Consider the following 25,465-nt stretch of genomic DNA (forward strand, 5'->3'; position numbering starts at 1 on the left):
GTGCCTCACAGCCTTGAGATGTGGGAGCACTGACCTTCAGGATTGAACAGGATCAAACCACCCACTTCCATGCTGGAAGTGGGCACCTGCCTTCCTCACCAACCTTCTCCTGTCACTAGGGCAGTTCTGAACCCTGAACTCCCCCACCATTCCCCACCTGGAATGCCCACGCATCCCCCTGAGCTCCTGAGGTCCTGCGGGGCCTCCACTGGCTGCGGGATGCTGTCCGCAGGGAGGCCGTGGAGGGGGGCCACGGCACGGTGTTCACCCACAGAGGTGCCTTGCAGGCGTCCTTCCCCAGCTCTGCTGCTCGCTGCCTCCAGTCGCACTGACAGGAGCCAGACGTGGCTGGATGGCATGTTCCTCACCACAGAGACCCCGTCTTGCTTGCGACAACTGTGTGACAGCCCCCAACTCTGCCAGGGCTGCCAGGTCCTTAGTCTTTCCTCCCTCAGGGAGGAAAATGGTGAATCCCTGCTCTGGCTCTGGATTCACTTGCCCTCTGAGGCTCTGCTTCCAGCACTGACATCTGGGGCTTCGTGGGGGTGGGGCTTACCTGGGGCCAAGGCTCACTTGGCACCTCGGACCAGCCAGTCAGACCCCACAAGGGAAAGAGACTCAGCCTGCATTTGGCATCTGACCAGAGGCAAGCTAGGTTGGGGTTCATGTGGGCTTGGAGATTGGCCCTGGGACCCCAGAGAGCGCCTGCAGTCTGAGAGGACCTCTCAGGGTCTGCCGTGGGCTGGAGGGAGACTGAGAGTCAAAAGGGGTCACTGAAGTCTAGACCAAGGTGGCTCCTTGCTGGCAGCAGCTGTTTTCCCCACTGTGCTCACCTTTGCTCTCCACGAAAGCTGCCGCTGCAGGCTTTGGCCAGCATCTGGATAATGCCAGGGCCAGAGAGAGGACCGCCCCTCTGTCTCTGCACTACCACCTGGGGCTCTAAGCACGCACGCCCGGCTGTTCTTTGTTCTCCTCCAGCCGCATCCCTCTCCTCTGGGCCAAGCCTGTTGCCTGGCACAGAGTGGCACCCGAGAGTTCCAGAGGGTTGCAGGGGCTCAGCCTGGGCCTTGCTCCCTGGATGGTCCCTGAAGAGTGGCTTCCTCTCCCAGTCATCCTAGAGTTGAGCCATGTGTCCCCAGAGGCCAGTGGTGGACACGTACACACAGGCATGTGTGTGTTCTCAGACACGAGCACACACCACACCCCACATGCATACAAGCACACACACACATGGGGCTGTAAACAAAAGTTAGTTTTATTTCACTCCCTTTGTTTGGAGGCTGTGTCTGAGTTGGAGAGGGGGCTGGAGGGAAGAGGCTATGGCAGGAGCTTCAGAGTCCCTTCCCTCAGCATGGCCAAAGTCATAGCCCCTGACCACCACCCTGTTGGTCTGAGTGGCAAGGGAGGCCAGTGTCTTTTCGGAATTTCAAGTATGTGCCCAAGGAAGGGGCCATGCCAGGCCAGCACAGAGCTGGAGAGGGCATGGTCTCATCCACCCAGCCCACACAAGGCCTTAGCCCCAGACCTGTCTGGGCGGAAACAGGAAGCAGGGCGCAGTCCCAGCTGCACTCGAGGCAGCTCACACTTGGGACCTGGGGGCGGCGAGGCATGAAGTGGTGCCGACCAGCACTGGGTGCAGCTTCCCACCACTGGGCTCACTGTTTTTCCTTCTGCGTCGGGAAGACCTGGCACTGCCTCTAGCTCTGCAAGAACCAGAACATGGACTAGAAGAGGGTGGGTGCTAGGAAAGGAACCCCATTTGCTAGGCAGGGAGTGGGGATACGCACAAAACCGCTCAACGCCCAGGCCAGGCACCCCTGGGCAGCCACACTCGGGCTTCTGCAGTGAAGCAGGGCAGGATGGGTAGAGCTCCTGCCTGGAGGACCCCCTTGTCCTGAGGGGGCCAGCTGGGTGGCTCTGGGAGGGGGGGCAGTGCTCCAGCCACAGTCCTATCCCCCATCAGGGCTTATGGGTCAGAGATGGGGACCCTTCTTGGTTCCCAGGCTGCCCACCCTACCCTGAAGGAAGACAGGGCTCAGGCAGGGAGGGGTGGTGATGCAGAGAAGGTTGGTGCCCTGTATCCCCTCCGGAGGGGGCGAGCAGCCAGCTGAGGAAGAGGAGGGCAGGTTGCGCTCTGTGCCTTAGCGGGTGTCCAGCCCCTAGACTTCCCCCAGAGCCCCCTGCCTCTGCCCTGGGGAGGAGGGAAGATGCAGAGCAGCCGAGGCGAGGCCTCAGATCCACACGGTGGTCTTACCCTCCCTGCTGCTGCTCCCGCTGCCTTTCTCTGAGCCCACCCTGGGTTTGATCCCCTGCCGACCCTGGCCCCCCACAGTGCCCCCTGACGTGGCACTGCCAGACCCCGACGCAGGGGCGCCAGCCTTCGGGGGTCCCCGGGCATTCGCTGGGAGGCCCGGGCCAGGTGGACTGTCAAGGTCCCCGAGTGCCCGCCGGTCCTGCAGCGCCTGCAGCGCCAGGCTGGCCAGGTCCTGGTCCTGGGCGCGTGCACGCTCAGCTGTGCGAACCACCAGGCTATAGTCAGGCGGGCAGGCCAGGCCTGAAGGTGCAGCGGGCAGAGCGCAGGGAGGCGGCCGGGGCATGGGGCCGGGGGAGGTGGGCAGTGGGCGGCGGCCGCGCACAGCGTCCTGCGCGCTGCCGAGGCCCAGGTGCGCCATCTCACAGAGGTTGAGCAGCAGACAGAGGCAGCTGACCACGTACATGACCAGCAGGAAGACCGTCTTCTCGGTGGGCCGTGACACGAAGCAGTCAACCACGTGGGGACAGGGCTGGCGGCTGCACGCGAAGAAGGGCCGCACCTCGAAACCATACAGAAGGTACTGGCCCACCAGGAAGGCCACCTCGAAGGCGGCCCGCGCCACCAGCTGGGCGACGTACACGCGCATCAGGCCCTCGCGCTGGATGCGCCGCCGCCCGTCATGCTGCCCTGCGGGACCCGGGACCCCAGCCACCTTTGTGTCCCCTCCTGCGCCCTTGGCCGCCCCCGTGTCCTCAGCCTCGTCATCTTCACCCAGGCCCTCGGCCACTCCCGGGTCTTCGTCCTCTTCACCCAGGCCCAGCATGGGTTCCTCCTCGCCGAGGTCGGCAGGCTCGGGCCAGCCCGGGTGGGGCGGTGGGGGCAACGGCAGGGGAGCGCGGGGCGCGCGGCGGCCGGGGCGGCGGCGAGAGGCGCGGCGGCGCTCATCCTGGGAGGCGCGGGCCAGGCGGTGCACAGCGTAGCCCAGGTACATGACGGAGGGCGTGGAGATGACCACAATCTGGAAGACCCAGAAGCGCACGTGGGACAGGGGTGCGAAGGCGTCGTAGCAGACGTTGTCGCAGCCTGGCTGCCGCGTGTTGCACGTGAACTTGGTCTGCTCATCGGAGTAGATGGACTCGCCGCCCACGGCGGTGAGCACGATGCGGAAGACCACCAGCACCGTGAGCCACACCTTGCCCACAAACGTGGAGTGGTTGTGGATCTCTTCCAGCAGCCGCGTCAGGAAACTCCAGCTCATGTTGGTCATAGGGGCGGGGGATAGGGCCTGCAGGTCACCAGCAGGAGCTCAACCTTGGGCAAGGACAAACGGGGCAAGGGCTGATGGGGTGGGGTGGGGGGGATGGACAGTGGCACCAGAGCCCCTCCAGGAGTACCACTCAGCCCAAGTCCTGACCCTGCCCTAGGATGGATACAGGGAGGGGCCTCTGCAGCCGGAGGCCAGAGCCTACAAGGACAGACGCTGGGCCACCTTGCTGAGCACATGCCTCGGCTGCCCCAAGACCTGGCCCCAGGTGTCTGTGGCCTGGAACAAGCTGGTCCCTCCTGCCCTCCCCCACCCTGCAGGAAAGCAGGGCCCTGAGCAAGACATGCTCATCCTGCAGCCTGTGGGGACCCCACCCCAGGCCCTGAGAGCAACAGGGAGTCCATCGGGTGAGCTGCCTCTATAGGGGCAGCCAGAAAGCAGAGCAGCCTCACCTCCGGTGCCTGCTCCCACCTTGCAGCACCCCAGTTGCTGGAGTCCTGCTTCCAGTGTGCCAGGGGCTGAGCCCCCGTCGGCCTGGCCTTCACTCCGCAGCTGCTCCAGTCTCCATCAGCCCACAGTTCCCCAGGCCCCGAGTCCCAGTGGCCCTCCCTCAGCCTCCGGCGACCTACTGCTTCCCCATCGCACCCCGATCCCATCCACCTCCAGACCCAGTGGCTCTGTCAGCCTCCAGCCCCCTCGGTTCCAGATCTCCCAACAGTGCCCCCTCCCAGCTCCCTCCACAGCCTAAAGAGGATGTTCACTCAGGATCACGGCCATGCTCCCCTCACCCCCACCGGTTCAGCTACGCCAGGGGCTGGTGCCCACCCTCCAGGCTGCGACTCCCTCTTATTGCAGCACTCCCGTGTCCTCTGCACAGCCTGGCTGAGGGCGGAGGTAAGCCCAGGTGTCTGTTCGGGGTGGCGCCATGTGCAGCAAGGCCCTCAAACACCATGAAGCACACGCACAGCTGCACGCGGGCACCTGAGACACTCCGACAGCCCTGTGGCCCCCGGCCAGGCCCTGGGCCAGTGCTCCCCTTGGATCAGCTACCTCTGAGGGGGCCTGTGCCTAGAAGGGGCTCAGTGGGCAGAAGCGCACACTCCTGTACCCCCGTGCCTCTGGGGAGGGGGCTGAAGCCTCCTAACACCCACCCTCCTTCCTTCGCACCAGTACCTGCTCCTGTGCAGTTTGGGGGCTGAAGACCCCTGATGCTTTTGGTCCCCTCTTTCTCGAACAGGCCTGGGAAGCAGAGTGGGCAGGTGTGGGATGGAACAGCAGGGGCGAACAGGTCTCCCGGCCTCTTTATTGAGCTGGGTCCTCCCGTAGCAAGGGGTGGGGGCAGGAAGAGGGGGCAGCCGGGATTCCTGGGGAAGTGACCCTATTTCCTTACATCTGTGTGCAACGCCCCTCTCAGAGCCACACACATGCAAACACAAGTATACAAGTGCACACATACGTATAGACACAGTCATCTGTGCAACGCACTTGTGTACGGGCACATGTTCACAGGTACCCAGACTGGCACATGCCCAGCCCTCCAGGCCACGTTTGATATACCTTTGCCTCAAGAAGGAATGACCCCCACGGAGGTCTTGAACTCAGCTGGACGTTCTTCCTCAGCTTGAAACTCAGCCCTCTTTCAGGACCTGTCCCCATCCCTGACCTTGACAGTCCCACATCACAGGAGGCTGGGGCCCACAGCCCCACCGTGCAGGAACCCAGAAAAGGGATGGCAGAGCAGTCCCGACTCTTCTCCCGTCCAAGATGGATGCCAGTGGGGAAACAGGAGGGAAGGTGATAGTGCCAGGACAATCCCAACCCCCGTGTGTGGCATTTAACACCTGGCTCTGGTGGGAGAGCCGTGGTGCAGTGTTCACCGATTCCTGTGGTGTCAATGCTCCCACAGGGCCCATGGGCAGCGCCAGGAGACACGCACTGGGTGGCAGGGGGGTTGTTCGAGACCAGCTCTAGCATGGCACTGGGTGGACCCTGCCCTGGGGTGTGAAGGATGGCACTTTGCCCTGGGGGGCTGACCCAGGTGCCATTGCAGCCTCCCCAGAGACGAGTCATGCGGAGGAAGCCTCCCACCTTCCCCAGGGCCAGTCGGAGGCTCAGGCACGCTCTGGGTGTGCGGCAGAGGCTCTGGCTCTGTAGGTGCAGGGGCCCCTGCCTGTGTGCACGTGTGCAGGGCCTCTGTCACACACGCACTCACAGCGGGGTTCTGCGGTCAGGGGCTGACGCTGACCAGCTCTGGGCACCGTCTGAAGTGCCATGCACTGGGTCCCCCAAATCTAGGCTTCCAGTGCCAGCTGCCACCTCCACATAGGCTCATGGACGCCAGTAGGCCCAGCAACTCCCAGAAGACCGGACCCCAAAACTTCCCTCCAAATTGGCTTCCATCCCAGGTGGGCTTATATTGGACAGCTCTCTGCCCCGCACTCCGTCTGCTTCATCAGGAGACGCCCGGCAGCCCCTTGGGCCTACCTCGCCTCCGCTCGGCACCTTCAGGAGCCCATCGACCTGTGCTCCTGCAGCTCCTCCCAACTTTGGAGTAAAATGCTAAGCGTACCTGGCCCCAGCTCACCAGCAACCCCCTTTCGCTCCCGCAACGCGGAAACCCGCCGCCCGCCCCCCGCGCCGCCCCCCCAACCCCCGCTCCGGCCTCAGGCTTCTGCTAGTACCCATCCTGGCCCCGCCCACAGCCCCGCCCCTCGCCCAGTCCCTCCACTCGACTGCGGGCGAGGCCAGCCCAGCACCCTGCCAGGCGCTCTGTGCTCCTGCGCACTTGGACTGAACCACGGGCGGATGGGGAGCAGGCCCAGGTTCTCGCTGTGTGGGGGTTACAGACAAATGAGAGGAGAGGGCTGGAATGTTCCACGTGGTCATGGCTTAGCATTGGCTCTGTGGGTCTGAACTCACCTTCAGCTCAGTATGGACAAGAGGCACTTGCATATACACCGTGCCTGTCAGGCCTATATGGAAAAACACCCCACAGCGATGAACACACCTTGGTCCCACTCTCCAATAAAGGAAACTGGGCTAGTGGAGAAACAGCTGGTTGCAGGGCAGCCGCAGGAAACGAGCCTGAAGCATCTCTTGGTGTCAGAGGAAGGAAGTGCTCACACACACACACACACATACACACACACACACACTCTCACTAATGGAGGCTAGTCAAAGGGACACAACGTGGGAGCTGAGGGAAGTAGATCCCAGTGTCTGAAACCAGATCAGTTCAGCCAATAAAGCAAAGTACTATTATAGACTGGTTTACAGATTATAGCCCAAGGTAAAAAATATGAGTTCCCAGTGATACAAATGATACAATAACTAACTAAATGGGGGAGAATGGGACTCTAAATATTCATGCCGCCTCTGTGACCTCCAGGAGGGTGTTCCTCCAGAGAGCACAGCACGGAGGAAAGGAGGGTGCCTGACAGACAGCAGGCTGTGACAGAGATCCCCGCCCAAAGTGAGAAGCCGCACTGAGACCACAGAGCTTGCTGCCCCCGAGGCCTTCTTCCCAAACCCTCGCCACAGGCAGTCATGAGATATATTGAAACAAGTTCCAGGAGGGGCTTTTACAAACTACCTGACCTGCAAAATTCCAAGGGCACCAGAAACTAAGGAAATCTGAGGAAGTCACCACAAGAGGGGCCAAGGAGACATGGGGACAGCCACCCCTCAGGGGCTCTCAGGAGAGCAAAAGATCACAGGTGCAAAGGGAGGCGCCTTTGGTCACTGGCAACGTATCGGGGTTGGTGCACCGATTGTGACAAGCATTCCATGGGGGGACTGGGCTTGGGGGCAAGTGAGAACTCTCCCTGGTCTCTCCAGTTTCTCTGTAAAGCACAGGTGGTGTCAAATAGGAACCCGTATTTAAAGTGGCTTCCTACCCCATCACTACAAGCTCCTTCTCCCTATCTTTTCCCATCTGGAACGTATTTCTCTGTGTCTGGAGGCTTCATGTACAGAGCGGGGACTTTCACTAGTGACCAGTCCTGGGGCTGTGGGGTACAAGGACCCCAACACAGGGCTGGAGAAGAGGGAGGCAAAGGCCAGGCCCACAGATGTCTGGTGCTAACGGGAGGAGGCAGCCCGTGGGGGCTTAGCCCTGGCTGGGCCAGCAGGAGAAGGTGTATGAGGGGGTGCTAGCCCCTCAGGGAACAAGTTCTTGGCATTTGTTGGGAGGGATCTTGGCATCTGTTCAGAGGGAATCCCCCCAGAGCTACATGTTACAGCAAGTGTGGGTGGGGGCCACCCAGGACAGAGGGCCAGGCGCACCTGGGGTCAAGGCTTGGGAAGGGGCAGGTCTGGGAGTGCTCAGCGGAGGGTGGGTGAGCTGGGGAGGGAGGGGGTACTGGCCAGTGAGCAGGGCGCGTGCTAGGGCTCCCTGTGAAAGGGGCTGGGGTCATCTTCACCCAGAGCTGCCTGAGCAGGCGCCCTATTGGGAGGAGGGTGGGAGGCACACACTCTGGGCTCCAGGGGCATCAGGATGACCTGTGCTGGGGTGAGCTGGGCCCTCTACCCCTGGTTCTGGCACCAAGAGAGTGGCTTCTGCAGAGGTAGGCAGCTGGGCACTCTCCCCTTCAAGCTCCTTCCACCCCTGGATATGAATGGAGGCCCTGAGGGGCTGGTCGGAGACTGGGACCCAGAGGTGCCCAGGGCCGCCTCCTGCAGTACAGTGAGGCCGGGCCTGCCCAGCCACTTCCTTCCCACCCCGGCCTAGCTTCCTCCACGTGCCCCCTCGCGCTGTGGGCGGGCTTCCTCTGCCTGCGGTGGGGCTGCTGGCCTGCTCCCCACTCCAGAGTGCTCAGCTCACCAAGAGGACTGATGGAACCCTTCCCTGGGAATCTCAGCACCGCAGGGAGACTCTTCCCCTTCCTGAGGACTCCTGGGTGCAGCGGACCCTGGGTGGTCCCTCCTTGACATATGAGCACCTTCAAGAAGCCCAAGGTAGACTCAACCCCAGGAGACTGCGGTCTTTATAAAGGACCAGGGCCTGTTCCAGAAACCCCACTTCTGCAGGCCTCCAAGCTAGGGTCTCCCTCCTGCTGCGTGCCCACACACCCACCCAAGTACCCTGCTGGGGACAGTTCTGAGTGAGGCTGCAACACCTCCCGCTGCTCGGGTCCTAACACTGCATGCCCAGAGGAATTTCTCCCTGCTTCCACTGGCGCCAAGCCCCCAAGGCTGCTCTCCCCACAGCCGGGCCTTAGATGCTCAGATCTCCCCTTGTCAGCTTTGTGAGGCTTCTGCAGGTGGTCCTCCACATCCCTGCCCACTCCCAGGCCTGTCCTAGATGCCCCAGTCATGTCCTATCTGGACCCCCAGCCAGTGAGAGGTGTATACCTCCCCCACCTCAGGTGCCCAGAACCCAGGCCTGGGGCTCCTCTGCCACCTTCACCTGCCCCCAGCAACTCCAGGGTACACCACAGCCTCTCACACTGTGTAGACACCAGTTAGTGACCAGGTTCCCCTCCCAGCTGCCTACCCCCATTTCCCTTCCTGCAGGGACCCCAAGGTGGGGTCCCAGGAAGCCCAGGGCTCTCCAAACAAAGCCCATACCCTCATGGGTCCTGAGGGATGATTACCTGACCTGCTCCTGCCCAATCCAGAGCTGACCAGCTCTGTAGTCCCTCCTCTCACACACGGATACACACTTACACATGCATCTGCACACACATCCTTCATCCTCACTCACTTTCACACACACGCGCATTCACGCCGCCTTCTGCCTTGTACCACCCCACCCCCCACCCGACCCCCCCAGTGGCCTTCCTCTGGGAAGTGAGGCTTCCCCACTGCGTGCTCGGAAGCAATGGAGCTCTGCCACAGCACTGGGTCTGCTGAGGAACCAGGGCCGCCTGTTCCATCCTAGCTTGAACCTGGGAAGTGAGGGGCTTCCTGCAGGGGTGGAGGGCGTGGTGGGGCCAAGCCTGGGGAGTGAGTCACAGTGGAGCGGCCGGGACTGCTCCTGCCTCAGGGGAGCCCGGGACGCAGAACGGCGGGCTCGGGCAGAGGAAGGTGTCAAGAGGAACAGGGGCGGGAGGCTACACCCCTCAGACCCCATGGGGTGCCCCACTGTCCACCCCTCCTAGCCGCCTACCCTGGAGCTGCCCCAAAATGCCACAGTAAAGCCAAGGTGCCCCACACTCTGCCCTCTTTCTCGGTCTGCGGCACTGTCACTTTTCCTGCCCTGCATACCCCCGTCCTGCCCTAATGCCTGCTCCCCCGAAGGCCAAGTGCACCACAGGACCAGCTGTGTCCCTCAGCCATGCAACCCCTCGTCAGGACGCCTGCCCAGCCGCCCTGCACACACCCCAACCCAGACGACTCACTCACATCTGTGGCGCAGCAGGGCCTGCTCCTGGAGGACAGGAGTCTGCTCTGTTCTCTGCTCACCTCCAGGAACCAGATCTGAGGCAGGTGCCCACAAGTGGGGGTTTAGGAAGATGCCCACGGCTACATAAAGGCCAGTCCAGGAGCAAGGTGGACAGCAGGCAGGTGTTCCAACCAGTCTGTCTGCCCATGTGGAGGAGGTGGGGCTCCCCAGCCTCCACCCAGGACTGAAGAGCCCAAGGCCCCGTCCTCTGGACACACCGCAGCTGCCGAGCTGGCGGGGGCTGGCCAGCCCCACACGGCCTGAGGGGTCCCAGCTGCTAGGGGCCACCCCTCCCCTCCTTCCTCATCAGCTAGCCTAGCAGCCTCCAGAGGGATGGGGGCAGATTGCCTCTACCTCCTCCTGCCCTCAAGTCACACTGCACCAGAGGTGTCACCCATCTGGCTCTTTTGAGGGCAGAGGGCCTGAGATGGACAAGACCCCCAGAATGGAGGGACAGTCAGGCCCAGAACCTGTCATCTCTTGGGGCTGGCTGTTTCCAGAGTTGTGCCTAGGCCCCTGGGACCACAGACCCAGAGTGAAGAATGTGCCGCTCAGCCCTAAAGGGCACCCCACCCATGGTCTCCTGGTGACATCTTACCTTTTCCAGGCCAGGAAACAAGTCCTTCTGAGCCTTCCCACCTGCTGGCCAGCTGGACACGGCCCTCCTGAGTGTGCACCCAGCTAAGTCCAGGGCCCGACCCAGAGCCACCTCTCACCGCCAAGCACAATGTGGGGGGAGGGCCTTCAAGGGCTCCATTGTTTCCCCCGTGGCCCCGGGTCTGAATCCCTGATTGTCCCTGGGTCTGGATGGGTCCCAGAGAGGGAAGCAGCCTCTCCCAGGCTACACAGCAGGTCAGGCGGCAGCCCAGTCCCGTCTTGCTGGCCTTCAAGGTGAAGGCTGTGTAGCACCCCTCTGCCTGCCACCCAGCATCCAGGCCCAGCTCTCGCCTGCCCTCACTGTCTATTGGGGTTCTGAGACGAAGCCCAGCCTTTCTGTTCCTGCGTGGGCTCCCTGCCTCCTCTCAGCTTGCATCTACCATCTGTCTGGGTTCCACGGCAGAACGTGGCCTGGGAGTGGACCAGGGCGCAGGCGAGCGCCCCGTGTCTAGTACTGATACAACTCAGCTGCCCTGACGAGCCGGGCGGCTTCTGAAGGCATCTTCTGAGACTCTAAAGCCAGGAATCCCAGCAGAGGCCCCCAGGCATCTTCCCCGGGTGGGCCTCTCCAGGGCCAGCCAGATCCCCAGGGGCCCACGCACAAGGCCCCAGAGGCAGGGGTCTCCTCTGCAGGCTCCGTCCCGCTCCAGGTCTGCAGCGTCTGTCCCTCTGCCACTCAGCCCAGGTCAGGGACCGGGAGGAGGAGTGGTTTGAGAAGGATGAGCTCCAGGACCTTCTGACCCCAGCCTTGCAGAGAGACAGCGGGAGATGAGGTCCTGTACCCACCTCGGGGCAGTCCTGGGCAAGGAGTGTGTGGCAGCTCAGGAGCAGCCTCTCTGGGGGCTGGCAGCCCGGAGCAACAGGGGTAAGGAGGCTGCTGCCCTCTGGGGGTGGCCAGTCAGAGCGGGGCTGTCCAGAGTGGGGACGGGGTGGCTCTGGAATGGTATGCTGTGGACCCACCCACCCAGGGCCATGATCCAAGGGCTCAAGGACACTCTAACCCAGCAGCTCTTTATTTGGATGTTGGCCTGGCTTCCACGGGTAAGGGGCTGACAGGGCATGGTGGGGAGGAAGCCTAGAAACGGACATGGGGAATGGGGGTAAGAGACAAGGTCCTCCAACCACGGTGGGGGGTGAGGGAAGATGGACAGCACCCCGCTCTCTGGGTCCTAGCTGAGGTGAGCAGAGCCACTGCCAGGAGACTGGCCCATCGGCGTGGGCGCCAGGCTCTAGGCCCCACCTGCGAGGACACAGCTGGCGGGCCTCCTCAGGACTGACCAGTGGCTTGAGCCTTCTTTATTTCCTGCCAGAGAGAGAGAGAGGCTGAGGAAAGGAAGATCTCGCCCAGGGCCTGGGGCCACCATATCACCTGTCCCAGCCTGCTGTACCCGTTTGCCACACAGATGCCTGAGGCCCCACCTCCACCCCAGCCCACCTCGGAGAGCGCCTCCTTCAGGGCCCAGTAGGCCTTGTCCAGACTGTCGTTGACGATGATCAGGTCAAACAGGCCGGGCTCCTTGCCTGAGGGTGGGGGCAGGGTCAGCGGAAGCTCCGGGAACAGAGCCGGGGGTCTGCGGACCCTTCGCAGGGACCACGGGGTTGGGTGATGGCTCCAGCCCTCCTGCGCCCCTTGGCTGGGGACTGGCCTCCTGCGGGGTGAGGGGAGGGCCCAGGGGAGGCGGCGGGATGGCGCCCTCACTCACTGCTCTCCATGTCGGCCCGGGCGGCTGCCAGGCGCTTGGCCAGGCTCTCCTCCGTCTCCGTGTTCCGCTGCCGCAGCCGCTGCTCCTGAGACAGAGCACGGGGTCAGCAGGCCCGAGCACGCAGGGCTGCCCCCCACGCCCCGGCTCGGCCCCCACCAGGACATCCAGTGAGGGCGGCTGCACGAAGATGTAGATGGGCCGCAGGTCCGTCTTCTTGATGTTGCGCACGCCCTGCAGGTCCACGTCCAGCACGCAGATGCGGTTCATGGCCTGCACGGCCCGCACAGCGGCCTTGCTGGGGAGAGAGGGGAGGGGAGCCGCTCAGCCATGGGCGCCCCGGGTCCTAGCAGCCGCCGCGGCTTCAGAGAGCCTCAGTGGGGCCTCATCCCCTCCTCCACTCTGGGTCTGTCTGGGGGTGCCCACAAGGGCCTACTCTAACTGGCATCTGCTCCCTCGTTCTGGAAGCACTCCCTGAGCAACGCTTGCACGAGGGGGCCCTCTGCTGGTCCGGGGGTGGTGGCAGGGACTGTGTGTGAGGGAGTGTGTCTGGTAGGGAGCAGCAACCTTCAGACCCCCGCCCAGAGCCTCTCCCTCTCCTGGCACCTCCCCCCAGGCCCCACACCACTGCCCATCACGCCTCCAGCAGCATCTGCACTACCTTCTGGCTCACGTCCCCAGGCTGGTGATGGCAACCCCCCTCCCGTGTCCTGCACGCAGGGGCCCTGCATGGGGATGCGCTGGCCCCTACTGCCCTACAGGACACGCCGCTGGGCTCTCCCACCTCCTGGCTGCCCTCTGCAGGCCTTGGCCCCCCACCCGGGGGTCACCGAGTACTATGTGCTCCTCGCCCGCTGTGGGGACCGCCCCTCAGTGGCCCACCGCTCTGCCCATCTGCACCCGGGGCAGAGGACCATGCGTCCTGGCGGTGCCTGCCTCGCCCAGCCAGGCGGCTCAGGGACCGGCTGTGCACAGAGGCAGGCCTGGGCCTGCCTGCCTGAGTCAGGACACTGCTCCTGGGCCTTGTGAGCCAGATGGGAGGAGCCAGCAGAGACCCTGCTCTGGTTGGTTGGTAGCGCTGGGGTTGGGGGGCAGCTGCTGTTTTGCCAGGGACCCTTCCCAGGCTACCCTACTGACTGGAGGGGAGGCGCCACATGAGGCCTGCAGAGCCCTAAGACCCAGGTCCCCCGAGTCCTCCCTGCACACCAGCTCCTCGTCTGGCCCGCTTCTCACAGCAGCCTGGCCAGGGAGACACAAGTGGGGCTGGGCCCAGAGCGGGCAGCCCGGAGATTTCTGACTTAAGCTCCGTCGTGACCTCTAGAGGGCTGAGTCCTTGGCCTCAAGTGCCCAGACACCCGGCAGAGAGGACACCCCAACCTGGGGCCCAGCCAAGGGGAGACCCCCGGGGCCTACAGACACCCCCTGCCTGGGTCCCCCACTCCTGGTCTCTGGGGGAATGAGAGGAAGGGAAGGCCCAAAGCACCGCCCACCTGGTCCCGTACAAGTTCCCTGAGAACTCGGCGTGCTCGATGAAGTCTCCGGCAGCAATGTCGCGCTGCATCACCTCCCTGGTCACGAAGTAGTAGTCTGCAAGGAGAAGGCGGGGACGGGAGGCGGGCCTCAGGCACCCCTGACGCGTGTCGGGCTGCCTGCGTCTTGTGCCGGAGCACAGGGCCAGCTGGCCAAGCTCACCTTTGCCGTTCTCCTCTCCTGGCCTCGGGTCCCTTGTCGTGTCTAGGAGTAAGTAACAGCGACGGCCTTGGGACACCCGGAACCTCACATATCCCGTCCCCAGGGCCTGCCCCGCGGCCTGGCTCCGCCCATCCAGAGGTGTGGAAGGGAGGCTACAGGCTAGGGTCGGCAGTGCGGGGGGCTTCTGCCCCCGTGTGTGGCAGCGGGTGCGGTGCTCCGGGGCCCGTTAGCAAGGGTCTCTGTCCCCAGTCCCTCTTGGACCCTCCCCACCTCCCCGGGGCCTCACGGGACACGCTGAAGCCAAAGATGCTGCCATGCTCCTGCAGGAGTTTCTTCAGTAGGGTGCTCTTCCCAGCCCCCGAGGGTCCGCTCAGGACAACGGGCCTTGGTCCTGACATCCCTGTGGGGAGGCGCGGGGAGAGGCGAGTCTCAGCAGGGCCCTGCTCCCTGCTGCATGGCATATGGCGGCGGCTGCAGCGCCCAAGCGAACTCACCCCAGCAGTGAGGCAGAGCCGAGGTACAATCGCTCAGAGCCAAGCTTACACCCTGCCTATGCCTCCCAGTGGGTGGTAACATGTGTGGCCTCCCCAGCTGCCCACTACTAGCCTACCTCTCAAGGAGCCTGGACTTTGGCTCCTGGGAGGGGCACACCCAGGTCCCAATTCCTGTGTCTCCTGGCACCACACTTCGGAGGTGTCCTTGGTCAAGGTCAGTGGAACCCAAGGTCTGTTCTGGGAACTTCCACTGAAAAGCAAGGGGCTAATCCCAGGGTCCCTGACTCCCCTCTGTGATACCTGGGTCTCATGAAGCCAGCAGGAGAGCGGGGCATCACCGTCCCAGCTCGTAACACGGGTGCCTGCCACAGGTGAGAACACCGAGGGCAGGAAGACTGGAAGAGGTCTGGAGGGGTCAGCTTAGCCTGCTCTATCCCCACTGGACCACCCTGCACCCCGCATATGGACCTACCTTCTGAGTAGCCTCTGTGCTCAGCTTGGGGCTGCACTGGAAGAGATGAGAGAGTGGTAATCCTTGCCTGCTCCCCACTGTCTGAGCACTAAATCCCTCCCAGTGCAGCCGGCACCACCTGCTCAGCAGAGGGAAACGCTGCTCCTCACCCGAGAGAAGAGCACCTGCCTCCCCAGCCACGTGACAGGACGAGCTGAGGAAGGTATGTGCACTGGGAGCCTCAGAAGACAGGAATCAAGGCTGGCACTAAGCTAAGGGGCTGGGAGGCTATGCACTGCCCCAGAGGGAGGCAGAGCTCAGACGCGCGTGTATGAGCTGGCCTGCCCCTGCAGCGCTCTGTGTGCAGGTGCCCAGGAAGCAGCGGTGGCCAGCAGTGAGGGCCGGGAGGAACAGGCCACTCTTCGTGGGCAGCTCTCCAGCAGGGCCCCTGGTGGGCACTGCCTTCCTAATCTGCAATGTAGGCCAACCTGGGTAATCTGGCTAAAGCATAGCTATTCTGGGACCATCAGGCTGCATGCAAACGCCCGGAAGGAGGACTTGGGACTCAGACATGACCACCTGCTGAAAAGAGATAGAAGAAATGGCTCCAGAGGAGCTCATCAATGCTCTGTCACTTCTGAGTGACCAGTTCTTAGCTCCTTTGTCTCGTCCAAGTTTCCTATTAGAATAGTGAGAGTGAAGTTGCTCGGTTGTGTTCGACTCTGCAACCCCATGGCCTACAGCCCACCAGGCTCCTCCATCCAAGGGGTTTTCCAGGCAAGAATACTGGAGCGGGTTGCCATTTCCTTTTCCAGGGGAGCTTCCTGACCCAGGGATTGAACGCAGGCCTCTCGCATTGCAGGCAGCCTCTTTACCATCTGAGCCACCAGGGAAGCCCAATAGTGCACTGTTTTAAAATAGCAAGTCCCATTGACTCACAACTCCTTTCTGGGGTCCTGATTTTCCCACCCAGACACAGTGCCACCGTACAAATGCCCACACACTTGTGTGTCTGACTCCAAGCCCACCGCTGTTGCCTGCCCAGGAGAGCACAGCACCCTTGCTACCCTAAGGACTGGTGCAAGGGAAGGTCTCACTTCTGCCTCACACTGCCCTTCATAAAGCCCCTTCCTTTGCAGAACGAATGTCCTGTGGGCAGCCCAGCCCACCCCCCTGGGTCTGTCCTGACTCTCTAGATGCTGAGTGACCAGGGTGCTAGGCGAGTTATGGGGGAGGGATATCGGAGGGCAGAGGAGATACTGGGGGTCACTAGGTCCCTGAGCAAGGTTGCTGCTTCTAGAGCGGCCCTGGAAAGCGAGTATGGAGGCTGGGGTCTGTCACCCACTGGCTGGCCCCTGGGTTGTGCCAAGTCACCACTGCATACATGTCCCTCCCAACCTCACAAGCAGGGGCAGCTGTGGCCGCTCAGCATCCTAGGTCTTCCCAGGCCCCAGCAGCACGCTGGCACCACAGGAATGTGAGTTTCCCTAGGGCAGGGGTGACACCACAGTGGACACACGCCAGTTCTCACAAGAGGCGGGCCAGAAAGCCTCCCTCCCCAGAAAGCAAATGCTCCACTCGGCGGGTGCAGCTGGCACCTTCTGGACCCAACTTGGGGCATCCACCTCCGGGGAGCGGAGGACCCATCGCGCCTGCCTATGAAGATCCCCCTCGGGAACACTCTGCTCCTTTCCCCAATTTGGGCAGGTCCCCCACCCTCACATCCCACAGCCTGCAACTGCACACCTGCCAGCAACACCCAGAGGCTGTGCCTTCCTGCTCTGAGCTCCAGGCTAGCCCCAGGCACCCTAACACGCTCCCCTGGCAGTTCCTGCTCTGCTTCCTATGCATGCGGCCATGGCTAGACGTGGTGCTCACAGGCTCTAACATCTGAACACTGGAGAACTACACAGGGAAGACATGTCTTCAATCAGGACCAACGACTATACATGAAGTCCCAGCGCCTAAACCCTCATGGGCCACGCTGTGCACAAGTCTTACTCGTCGTCTCACCTGGTAACCCTGGCTTCCATCTGGCTTTATATCCCATGTGGGAACTCTGGGGGCAGGGACACAGCCCCTGCATCCCGCTGAGACCTCCCACCCCCCAGCCCAACCACCAGGGGCAGGGAGCAGCAGGCACATACACACACCGGGGGGACTGGCTGATGGCTGCGACACTCACTGCCTGCGTGGGTCCAAACCATCACTGCGCCCTGCCGGCTATCCCTCACAGGGTGTCCTCCCGAGTCCCCACCTGCCCCTCAAGCCCAGGCCCCAGGCCTGCTCAGAGCTCTCACTCATGTTGCTCTTCTTCAAGGGCTACACTATGGGGCACAGGGGGTTGGGCGCCCACCCAGCACCACTGCCTCAAGGTGAGTGGGACCTAGCCGGCCAAGCTCATCTGTGCTTCTCTGTAGTCTTTCCTCGTGTGGGGTCCCTCCCTGAGGATTGTCTCCTTTCACCACAAAGCTTCGAACCACACAGACCCCATCAGAGTGGCCGAGCCCTGCAGAACTGCTGAGTGCTGGGCCCCACCCAGTGACTACGGTGACCAGAGTGCTCCCGAAAGCCTGCTTCGACAGGACACACTCAGTGGGGGGCCGAGCTCAAGGCCTCTCGGTCCCAGGGACCAAGCGCCCCAGACCCCGAGACTGATTCTGGCCCCATCTCCTGGTAGAACTGACTGGCAGTCAGGAATGTTCTGTAGCCTCTGCTCCTTGACTATTTCACAATTCCAAACTCCAGCTTCCTGGCAAGATACTGGAAATTTTCACAAGGACACCAGTAAGGGTGAGGAATTTCTGTAGGAATTGCCGGTACAAGCCTGTGTGTTCTGGAATGCTCTTTTCGCAAGGAGCTTCTCAGGCAGCCCTGGGAGGTTTGCTCTCCCTTCTGCTTCCACCCGATTTCCCATCCTGTCCCAAGGGCGAGGCACGGCCACCACCTCTCTCCCGTCGGAGAGCCTCAGTCAAGGCACAGCCCTCTGGGGACACAGAGAAGGGAGAGTCAAACCCCACCAGCACTCTAGACCTGTGCTCATCTGGGTCAGGACGGCTGGCCACGCCCCATCCCCCAAACAGGCTGTGTGGGACGGAAGAACTACTCTGGCCGTGGCCTCAGGCGCTCCATGTGTGGGACATGCCCTGGCCCAGCGACCTTCAAAAAACACTTCACCTTCAAGAACCTGATTTGAAGTGGGAGAGCCAGCAGTTTCCTTCTTACTTCTTCTCACAGTAGGGTGGGGCCATGCCTTGCATGGAGGAAGCTGGGCCCTCTCAGGGAAGAAGCAAGAAGCCATACTGTGGCAAGAAGCACACACCGCGGAGGACTTAGGCCTGTCATGGCGCTACACAGCTGCATCTGGGTCTCTTTCCATCGAGAAGAGTCGAGATTCAGTCTCATGTGAGAGCCTCAGTTCTAGCCCTAAGGGAAGGTAGAGGGAGCGTGAGCGGGAAAGGGGTCCAGGACATACAAACCATGGAGCAGGAGGAAGCCTGACCCTTTCTGGGTGGAGTGGGTTCACTCTCACAGAAGGGGAAGAAAGGATCAGCCAGGGACCAGGGAGAATCAAGGCCCAGCACACACAGGATCACAGAGGGACCTAGAGGAATCCACGGCTGGGCACACCAAGGGTGTGCCCTTGGTGTACAATGTACAATTTTAGAACTCCCAGAATCTACTTACTAAAAGAAACTTCTGATCTTCCCAGTTCCAGACAAAGGCTGGGTCAACGTGTTCTCAGAATCTAAAGGAAAGCCCAGGCAAACTACACCTGTCACAGGTGTGGCACCAACTCAGATTACAAGCTGGCCTGGTGTGTGCAGGCAAGTGTGTGGAATCCTTACAAGAGGAGAACAGAGTGAGCATTCATGTGGCAGGAAATTCAACTTGTTAATGATAAGACAGGAAGCCACACCTCTCCCCCCCACATTCCTCTTAGTGGTAAAGGTTTTCCTGGGTCCCTCACAAGTCGTATGGGCTTCCCTGGTGGCTCAGACAATTAAGAATCTGCCTGCAATGCAGGAGACCCAAGTTCAATCCCTGGGTGGGGAAGAGCCCCTGGAGGAGGAAATGGCAACCCCCTCCAGTATTCTTGCCTGAAGAATTCTATGGACAGAGGAGCCTGCTGAACTACAGTCCGTGGGGTCACAAAGAGTTGCACATGACTGAGTGACTAACACACTTCACAAGTCATGGTGTGAGAGGCAAATGACAGAAAAGTCCACACTTGGGCAGGCACGCCACCAAGGGGCACTCGCATGGGACTCACGCATGAGTGAAAGCCATGAAAAGCACACCTGGGCTTCCTCCTCCTGTCCTGGTTGGCCCCATCTCACAATGGCCAGCCATCGCCTCAGCTTCCACCTCCTTTACCCCTATGCTGCTGCTGCTGCTGCTAAGTCGCTTCAGTCGTGTCCGACTCTGTGCGATCCCAGAGACGGCAGCCCATCAGGCTCCCCCGTCCCTGGGATTCTCCAGGCAAGAACACTGCAGTGGGCTACCATTTCCTTCTCCAATGCATGAAAGTAAAAAGTGAAAGTGAAGTCACTCAGTCGTGTCCGACTCTTAGCGACCCCATGGACTGCAGCCCACCAGGCTCCTCCATCCATGGGATTTTTCCAGGCAAGAGTACTGGAGTGGGGTGCCATTGCCTTCTCCACCCACCCCTTTGAAAGGCAGTCAAAACAAGCGAGGCGGCATACCTCACTGCTCCTCCTCAAACGAGCACCTGGGCAAAGGAGGCTTATTCCCCTTCACTGTTTCTAAAAGAATGTTTAAAAAAAGCAGATAAGCAGCTCCAGGAACCTAAGACTTGCGGTGTCTTGTCCCCAGGGAAGCTGAACCCCAGCTTCCATGCCCATGTCATGTCAGAAAGGCCTGCCACCAACAACCTGCTCCTGTATGGAAGTGCCCAAATCTGCAGTGTCCAACAGTGCTAGGTTGTGGGGCTGGCCAAGAAACTGCGGCAGTCCCAGGGACCCTCCTGTCTGGGAGTCCTTGGAGCAGTCAGCTGTGCACCCCCAGGACCCTGCCCTGGGTTTGCAATCTGCGGTGGGAACCAAACATAGCGCCAGAGCTGGACTACTGGGAGGATTTCCCTTAAGCGCGGTGTAGACTACATATTTCTACAGGCCAGGTGAGCTAATCAGGACTTTGGTGACTCTGCCCTACCAGGGGCAACCTAAGGGCCTTCAAAACCCTGATCTCCTAGCGTTTTTGGCTTTGTTCTGTGGCCCTCCTTGGAGAAGGGTGTCAAGCTGCTTTCCCTCTTTGCCCCTCCGCATCCTTCAGGGTCCACAAAGCGTCCAGCATGAAGTCCTCAGACTGCAGGGGTTTTACAAACTGTTTGGAGCATCCAATGTCAGAATAATTCCCTCTTGTATTTTGAGGACTGATACAGGGGAACCAGTTTTTAAACTGTCCAAGTAAAAATAACTACCAAAGGCAATTCTAACACAGACACCCTGGATAAAACTTCAAAGTGAAGGGAAGCCTCCCTGAATTTAACTCCATGAAAAGACTACCCCATTCTTGTCTCCCTCCGCTTTGCTTATCCTGAAAGAGCTCTGGGAACCACTGAGGGTCGCCGAGGGCAGTTTCGGTGGCTGCCGAAATGACAGAATTCACGAGCACAACCCCACGAGTCCCTGAAGGAGACCCACGACACCCGCGCTCAGCACGGGCTCCGGTGGCGCCTCGCACGCGAGAAGCGCCGGTCCCGCCTCTCTGCCGCGCATTCAGACCGTGACACACGGGCCTGGACCCTCCCGTGGTCTGCGCGCGCCCAGAACTCCGTCCCGCTGTGAGGGGCCGCCACTCACCGTCCAACAGGGCCCGGCCAAGGGCGGCCGCTGCCAGCCCGGCCAGCGGGCGCCGCAGCATGAAGGGCCGCCGTCGCCGCCGCCCGGGCGCACATACGTCACAGCGTCGCGCCGCGCCGGCCTCTCTCCGCCCCTCAGAGGCGTACGTCACCGCCGCGCCAGGCCCGCCTGAGCCAGCGGGCAAGCGAGTCAGAGCTGCGCCGGCCTCGCCGCGCCTGGGAAGGCCGTACGTCAGCGCCGCGACACCCTGCGCCCGCGGATGACGTCGGGGCGAAGCCACACGAGGAGCGAAAACTGAGTTTCCCTTGGCTGTGTACTCACTTCTGGCCAGTCCAGTACCCGCTGGCCTGTGGCGGCCGAGCCGCTCGTCCTCGAGGTCGCTCCGGAGCCGGTGAGGGTGGGTGGCAAGTTGGTGCCGGAAAGGCGCCGGGTCGCGCGGCCTTGGAGGGCTTCCTTCAAGGGAGGGTCCGGGCCCTGCCGCTAGCCGCCCTTGAGGGTATCACTTGGGAGGTTTATAGCATTGCGGTTTCCTGTTGAGTCATCTCCGAAAGCGGAAGGAGGCCTGCAGGCAATCTGGACAGGGAGGGCTCTTTTCCTGGGGTCTTAATGTTTGAGACATCAGGTATTCGACATTTGAAGCAACTGGTTTATCACCGCGGAAACCTCAGCTTCCCTGGGAGTCAGGGCTTAGGAAGCCGCGGCTTCCTTGGTAATCCTTACCTCGCTGGATTTTGTGAGAATGAAATGACCTTGGAAAACAGGTATGAGCTAGTCGTCACCGTTTACGTTGCATTCCATCCTCAGAGTGACTTGTCTGACCCAGTAACCCGCCAGAATGGGCCCAGGCCCTGCTGCAGACAGTTTACTGAATCAAAGTGTTTGGGGGTAGAACTGAGGCACCTGCAGATCAGAGACGTTCCCCAGATAATTCTAATGCCAGGTGAGGGCCGAAAGCCTCATAGATCGTTTGGGCAACACTTGCACTGACCTGGTAAAGTCTGTCCAAGGTGGCTTGGTTCCCTGCCTGGGATTTGTTGAGAACCGATTAGGTGGAAAGTCCTGTCTTTTAAAAAGATCTTTTATTTCCTTGCCTAGCAGTTGCACACTGAGCCAGTGAATGACCCTAGGCCTTCAGGTGCTGCAGGGGCTCTCAGGAGGAATGGCAGCCAAGGGCAGCCTGCTTCGGTAAGCATGGACTTCCAGGCCCTTTGGGACTCCTGTAATGGGGCCACCGGAAGAGACTCAACAGCCTTAGGCTTTGCAGGCTTAGTAAAGCCTCCAGAGCCAGCGTGTTTTATCTGGAGAAATACATACAAGTACATGTGTGTGGGGATGTCCCTGATGGCTCAGTCAGTAAAGAATCTGCCCGCAGTGCAGGAGACCCAGGTTTGATTGCTGGGTTGGGAAGATCCCCTGGAGAAGGAGATGGCAACCCAGTGCAGTATTCTTGCCTGGGAAATCCCATGGACAGAGGAGTCTGACCAGCTATAGTCCCTGGGGTGGCAAGAGTTGGACATGACTTAATGACTAAATCACCACCACCACATTTGTATGGACGCCTTAACAGTGTTGAAGGAGGAATGGAAGTGACTTGTGAGTACCTGGCACCAAACTGATGTAGTGGTGGCCACTGTCCTATTCAGAGCCTGCAGGCCATCCCTGGAGAAGACCATGGCCTTCCTGCTCTTCCCATCAGAACTGCCTCCCCATCTGCAAATCTCCCCAAGTGAGTGCTGATGGAGGAGAGAATGAATTCAGGTTTTAAATTGTTTCTGTGGAACCTAGGAAGAGGGATGTAGCACCTGAGCTGTGGGTTAGTATGAAGATGGGGAAGGGACTTGGTTGCAACATTTCCAGGAGGGCCCTTGTGCTGGAAAAGGTTCATGTTGAAACTGCAGCTACTGTTCTGGTGGGAAAGCATTCACTCTTTCCACTCAAGGGTTGGTTCCTGCCCCTTCCAGGAGCCTCCTGAATCACCAACCCCAGATTGTCTGGAGTGGCTGTGCCCTGAGCTCCGTGGTGTTGCTTAGGTACAGGCCCTGCCCGACCCACTGGGTTCCTTTGGTGCTGGAGTTCACCCACTTCTTTCTCCCATCTTGCACTTCTGGAGGATTTTGCCAGAATTTACTGAGCCCTCAGCTAGGGAGGGTCTGGGACTTCATAGCAAGTAAGATGCAGTTCTCTCACCCCAGGCCATCATACTAGTGGAAGAAATGGGCCATCAGTCTGAGGTGTCAGCTGGAAATTGCAGTGGGGTGGCGGGAACCACAATCAAAGCAGAGGCTACCATACTGTGGCTGTGCAAGGCCTGTGGCTGCTTTGTGGAGAGAAGTCCTGAAAGTCTGGTGGTAGCTACTGAATTGATGGGAATATCAGGAAACAGATGGATTGAGGCACAGTCTGCGGTTCGGAATTCAAGTTTGTATGAAAGCAGGATGAAAGGGACTCTGTGTGTGGGCACGGGTGTCACAGGGCAAGGTTAGGACATGGAAATCCAGGTCCTAAGTGGATGAGACAAACGGCCTCACGTAGCTGGGTTGAGTGGGGTGTGAATAGGCCCTATTCTGTCACCTGAGAGCATGCACTCTGCTGTGTGCAAAAGAACTGTGTGCCCCTCACACTCAGAAGCCAAGTGGACTGGGTGTCTCAGTCGGCTTGGGCTAATGTAGCAGAACACCACAGACAGGCAGCTTACGAAAACTGGAACTCTGAGATTAGGGTGCCAGCAGGGTTCTGGTGAACCAGGAACCCGGTTCAGAGATGACTGCCTTGTAGTGGTGTCCTCATATGGAGAGAGTTAGCTCTCTGGTCTCTTCTTATAAGGGCACCAATCATCCTGTGGGGACCCCACCATCATCTAACCCTAATCACCATCCAAAGGTCCCACCTCCTGACACCATCTCACTGGGGTTAGGGCTTAACGTGTGAATGGGGACAGGGTGGACTCAAATGGACAGTTCACAATACCAGGTTTGCAGTCCCCTGTAAGTCAGCTTCCCATTTAGTGCTATAGTCCAGCACCCTAGCCATGGGGTCAGGCCTCACCAGAGGCCCACCAGGGTTCTGGATGTGGAGTGGAGCTGCTCTGACCACATCCTGCCCTGGTGCACGTTGCTGTGTGCCCCCACAGGAGCTGGGCTGTGTGGCCTCTCTGGCCCTGGCTCCAGCCACTGACTAGCACACGTGTGTCTGCAGCCTGCTCTGGCAGCGTGGGATGACGAGGGCTGCCCCTGGGAGCTGCCGCCACCTGTATACATCCTCTTGGCGGGCTGACTGCAACAGAGCCTCGCTCACTCGAGTGCACCGGCAGACCTACGCACGCCTCTACCCTATCCTCCTGGTCAAGCAGGATGGTTCCACCATCCACATCCGCTATCCAGAACCGCGTCGGATGCTCAAAGTAAGCTTCCTTCCCGACACTCCCTAGGATCAGGTCCTGGAGGACCAAGCCTGTAGAAACTACTCCTCCAGGAGCTCGTGGCTTAGAACCCACCGTCGCTGGACTGGGAGGGGAGTGAGTCATGGGTCAGAATTTTTGGTTGAGGAGAGGGAAGAAAGTGACCTGGAGTGCACTCCACAGACCAAGATAAGAAAGCAATGAGCTGTATGGTTGAAAAAATGGCAAGTGAAATGAAAACAAGCAGAAAAGTTTTGTTTTGTTTTGTTTTTTTTAATGAAAATTTTGAAGCGAGAGAAAACCCACAGAACACATAAAACCTAAACTATGTGGTGGATGATAACAAGGTGGAGTGGGGACCCTGGAGCACATCCTGCCCTCCACCTGAGCCATGTACACACCCCTTCCTCCCCACAGATGCCTCTGGATCTGGACTCCTTGTCCCCAGAGGAGAGACGTGCACGATTCCGAAAACGAGAGGGCCAGCTCAAAGAGAAGGAGGAGGAGCCAGAGCTCGGTGACGACTTTGATGTGGAGCAGTACAAGCAGTTTTGGAGCAAAAAGTGATGGTGCCTGGAAGCTGCTGTGTCCTAGGGAATGCTGTGAAGCAGGGAGGGGTATGTGTCTAAATCATGAGTTGACGAAGCTGTATCTTGTGAAAAGATCAATACAAAGGACATTCAAATAACACTCGACACTTCGTTGTAAATCCCTCAGAAAACATTTTTTCACCCTACGGATTCAATTCAGGAGTTGGCTAGTGGAGTGGCACTCCTCCACTCACTAGAATTGTTATCACTGAGTCTAATCTGGTCTGTGATGGTAAACAGAACTGCACTTGCCCACCAACTAGCTCAGTTTCGTATGCTGACCCGTCAGCAGTGACTGCCAACACCTTGGGGGTGACTGAGGCATTCTCTGCGCTGTCTGGGGAATGAATGCAATGCGGTGTGCTTGCCTGCTTCCTCGGGAACTAGACACAGCTGGACCCCCGAGGGCGGAGGCCAAGCGTGGCAGGCACAACCTGACCTTGGCCGCCCTCCTGTCTCCCGGGCAGCCGGCTACCTAATAGACAGCAGCTATAGTTAGAAACCTTCAGTCGTTGTCTCTCTGGTGCCTACCCCTCCTCCAGCACAGCCCCGGGAACACGGCACGCAATGGGAACTGTGCCTCTGGGGCGTCACCCACATAATATGATTTATAAACTTGTCGGTCGTGGCAGCGCGACGCTCAGGTACAGCCGCCGCACCTTTCGCTAGTGCAGATGCTGTGTCGCGTCAGTGCGCAGGCGCTGTGGCTAGGACGCCTGGGGCTGGAAGGGGGACAGTGCGCAAGCGCGCGGGGTT

General features: G+C 60.3%; 3 protein-coding genes across 53 annotated transcripts; 1 reads left to right on the forward strand and 2 right to left on the reverse strand.

The window, feature by feature from the left end:
* Positions 1–1,237: 1,237 nt before the first annotated feature.
* Positions 1,238–10,592, reverse strand: GJC2 (gap junction protein gamma 2). 2 transcript variants are annotated; one of them, XM_027969303.2, is made up of 2 exons: positions 10,502–10,592; positions 1,238–3,565 (listed from the first exon to the last, which is right to left on the reverse strand). In XM_027969303.2, exon 2 carries the CDS (start codon positions 3,519–3,521, stop codon positions 2,232–2,234), a length of 1,290 nt encoding a protein of 429 aa, XP_027825104.1. In that variant the 5' UTR covers positions 3,522–3,565; positions 10,502–10,592; the 3' UTR covers positions 1,238–2,231. The 2 variants fall into 2 exon arrangements, with proteins under 2 accessions (XP_027825104.1, XP_027825105.1); XM_027969304.3 differs by lacking the exon at positions 10,502–10,592 and adding an exon at positions 4,692–4,794.
* Positions 10,593–11,550: 958 nt separating this feature from the next.
* Positions 11,551–21,232, reverse strand: GUK1 (guanylate kinase 1). 44 transcript variants are annotated; one of them, XM_042249527.2, is made up of 12 exons: positions 20,723–20,819; positions 19,604–19,663; positions 18,220–18,323; positions 14,919–14,949; positions 14,747–14,811; positions 14,239–14,352; positions 13,953–13,994; positions 13,751–13,847; positions 12,420–12,554; positions 12,264–12,348; positions 11,996–12,081; positions 11,551–11,863 (listed from the first exon to the last, which is right to left on the reverse strand). In XM_042249527.2, exons 3-12 carry the CDS (start codon positions 18,300–18,302, stop codon positions 11,828–11,830), a joined length of 774 nt encoding a protein of 257 aa, XP_042105461.1. In that variant the 5' UTR covers positions 18,303–18,323; positions 19,604–19,663; positions 20,723–20,819; the 3' UTR covers positions 11,551–11,827. The 44 variants fall into 44 exon arrangements, with proteins under 44 accessions (XP_042105461.1, XP_042105462.1, XP_042105463.1 ...); XM_042249528.1 differs by lacking the exons at positions 19,604–19,663; positions 20,723–20,819 and adding an exon at positions 21,044–21,232; XM_042249529.2 differs by lacking the exon at positions 19,604–19,663 and having other exon boundaries at positions 14,747–14,808.
* Positions 20,978–24,809, forward strand: MRPL55 (mitochondrial ribosomal protein L55). 7 transcript variants are annotated; one of them, XM_027969324.2, is made up of 4 exons: positions 20,978–21,119; positions 21,818–21,907; positions 23,918–24,122; positions 24,537–24,809. In XM_027969324.2, exons 2-4 carry the CDS (start codon positions 21,840–21,842, stop codon positions 24,684–24,686), a joined length of 423 nt encoding a protein of 140 aa, XP_027825125.1. In that variant the 5' UTR covers positions 20,978–21,119; positions 21,818–21,839; the 3' UTR covers positions 24,687–24,809. The 7 variants fall into 7 exon arrangements, with proteins under 7 accessions (XP_027825125.1, XP_012033032.1, XP_004008444.1 ...); XM_012177642.4 differs by having other exon boundaries at positions 21,821–21,907; XM_004008395.4 differs by having other exon boundaries at positions 20,978–21,113.
* Positions 24,810–25,465: the final 656 nt, after the last annotated feature.

The sequence above is a fragment of the Ovis aries genome, chromosome 5, assembly GCF_016772045.2.
Source record: "Ovis aries strain OAR_USU_Benz2616 breed Rambouillet chromosome 5, ARS-UI_Ramb_v3.0, whole genome shotgun sequence".
NCBI classification, from domain to species: domain Eukaryota; kingdom Metazoa; phylum Chordata; class Mammalia; order Artiodactyla; family Bovidae; genus Ovis; species Ovis aries.

Excerpts from the sequence above, each read along its gene's own strand:
- GJC2 (XM_027969303.2), bottom strand. The coding sequence starts at position 3,521 with ATGACCAACATGAGCTGGAGTTTCCTGACGCGGCTGCTGGAAGAGATC.
- MRPL55 (XM_004008396.5), top strand. The coding sequence starts at position 21,329 with ATGTTTGAGACATCAGGTATTCGACATTTGAAGCAACTGGTTTATCAC. Across the intron at positions 21,484-23,917 it reads GAAATGACCTTGGAAAACAG|CCTGCTCTGGCAGCGTGGGA; the intron begins GTATGAGCTAGT and ends GTGTGTCTGCAG. Across the intron at positions 24,123-24,536 it reads AACCGCGTCGGATGCTCAAA|ATGCCTCTGGATCTGGACTC; the intron begins GTAAGCTTCCTT and ends TCCTCCCCACAG.
- GUK1 (XM_042249528.1), bottom strand. The coding sequence starts at position 18,302 with ATGAGACTGAATCTCGACTCTTCTCGATGGAAAGAGACCCAGATGCAG. Across the intron at positions 14,950-18,219 it reads ACAGGCCTAAGTCCTCCGCG|CCCCAAGCTGAGCACAGAGG; the intron begins GTGTGTGCTTCT and ends CTTCCAGTGCAG. Across the intron at positions 12,555-13,750 it reads GGGAACTTGTACGGGACCAG|GCCGCTGTGCGGGCCGTGCA; the intron begins GTGGGCGGTGCT and ends CTCCCCAGCAAG.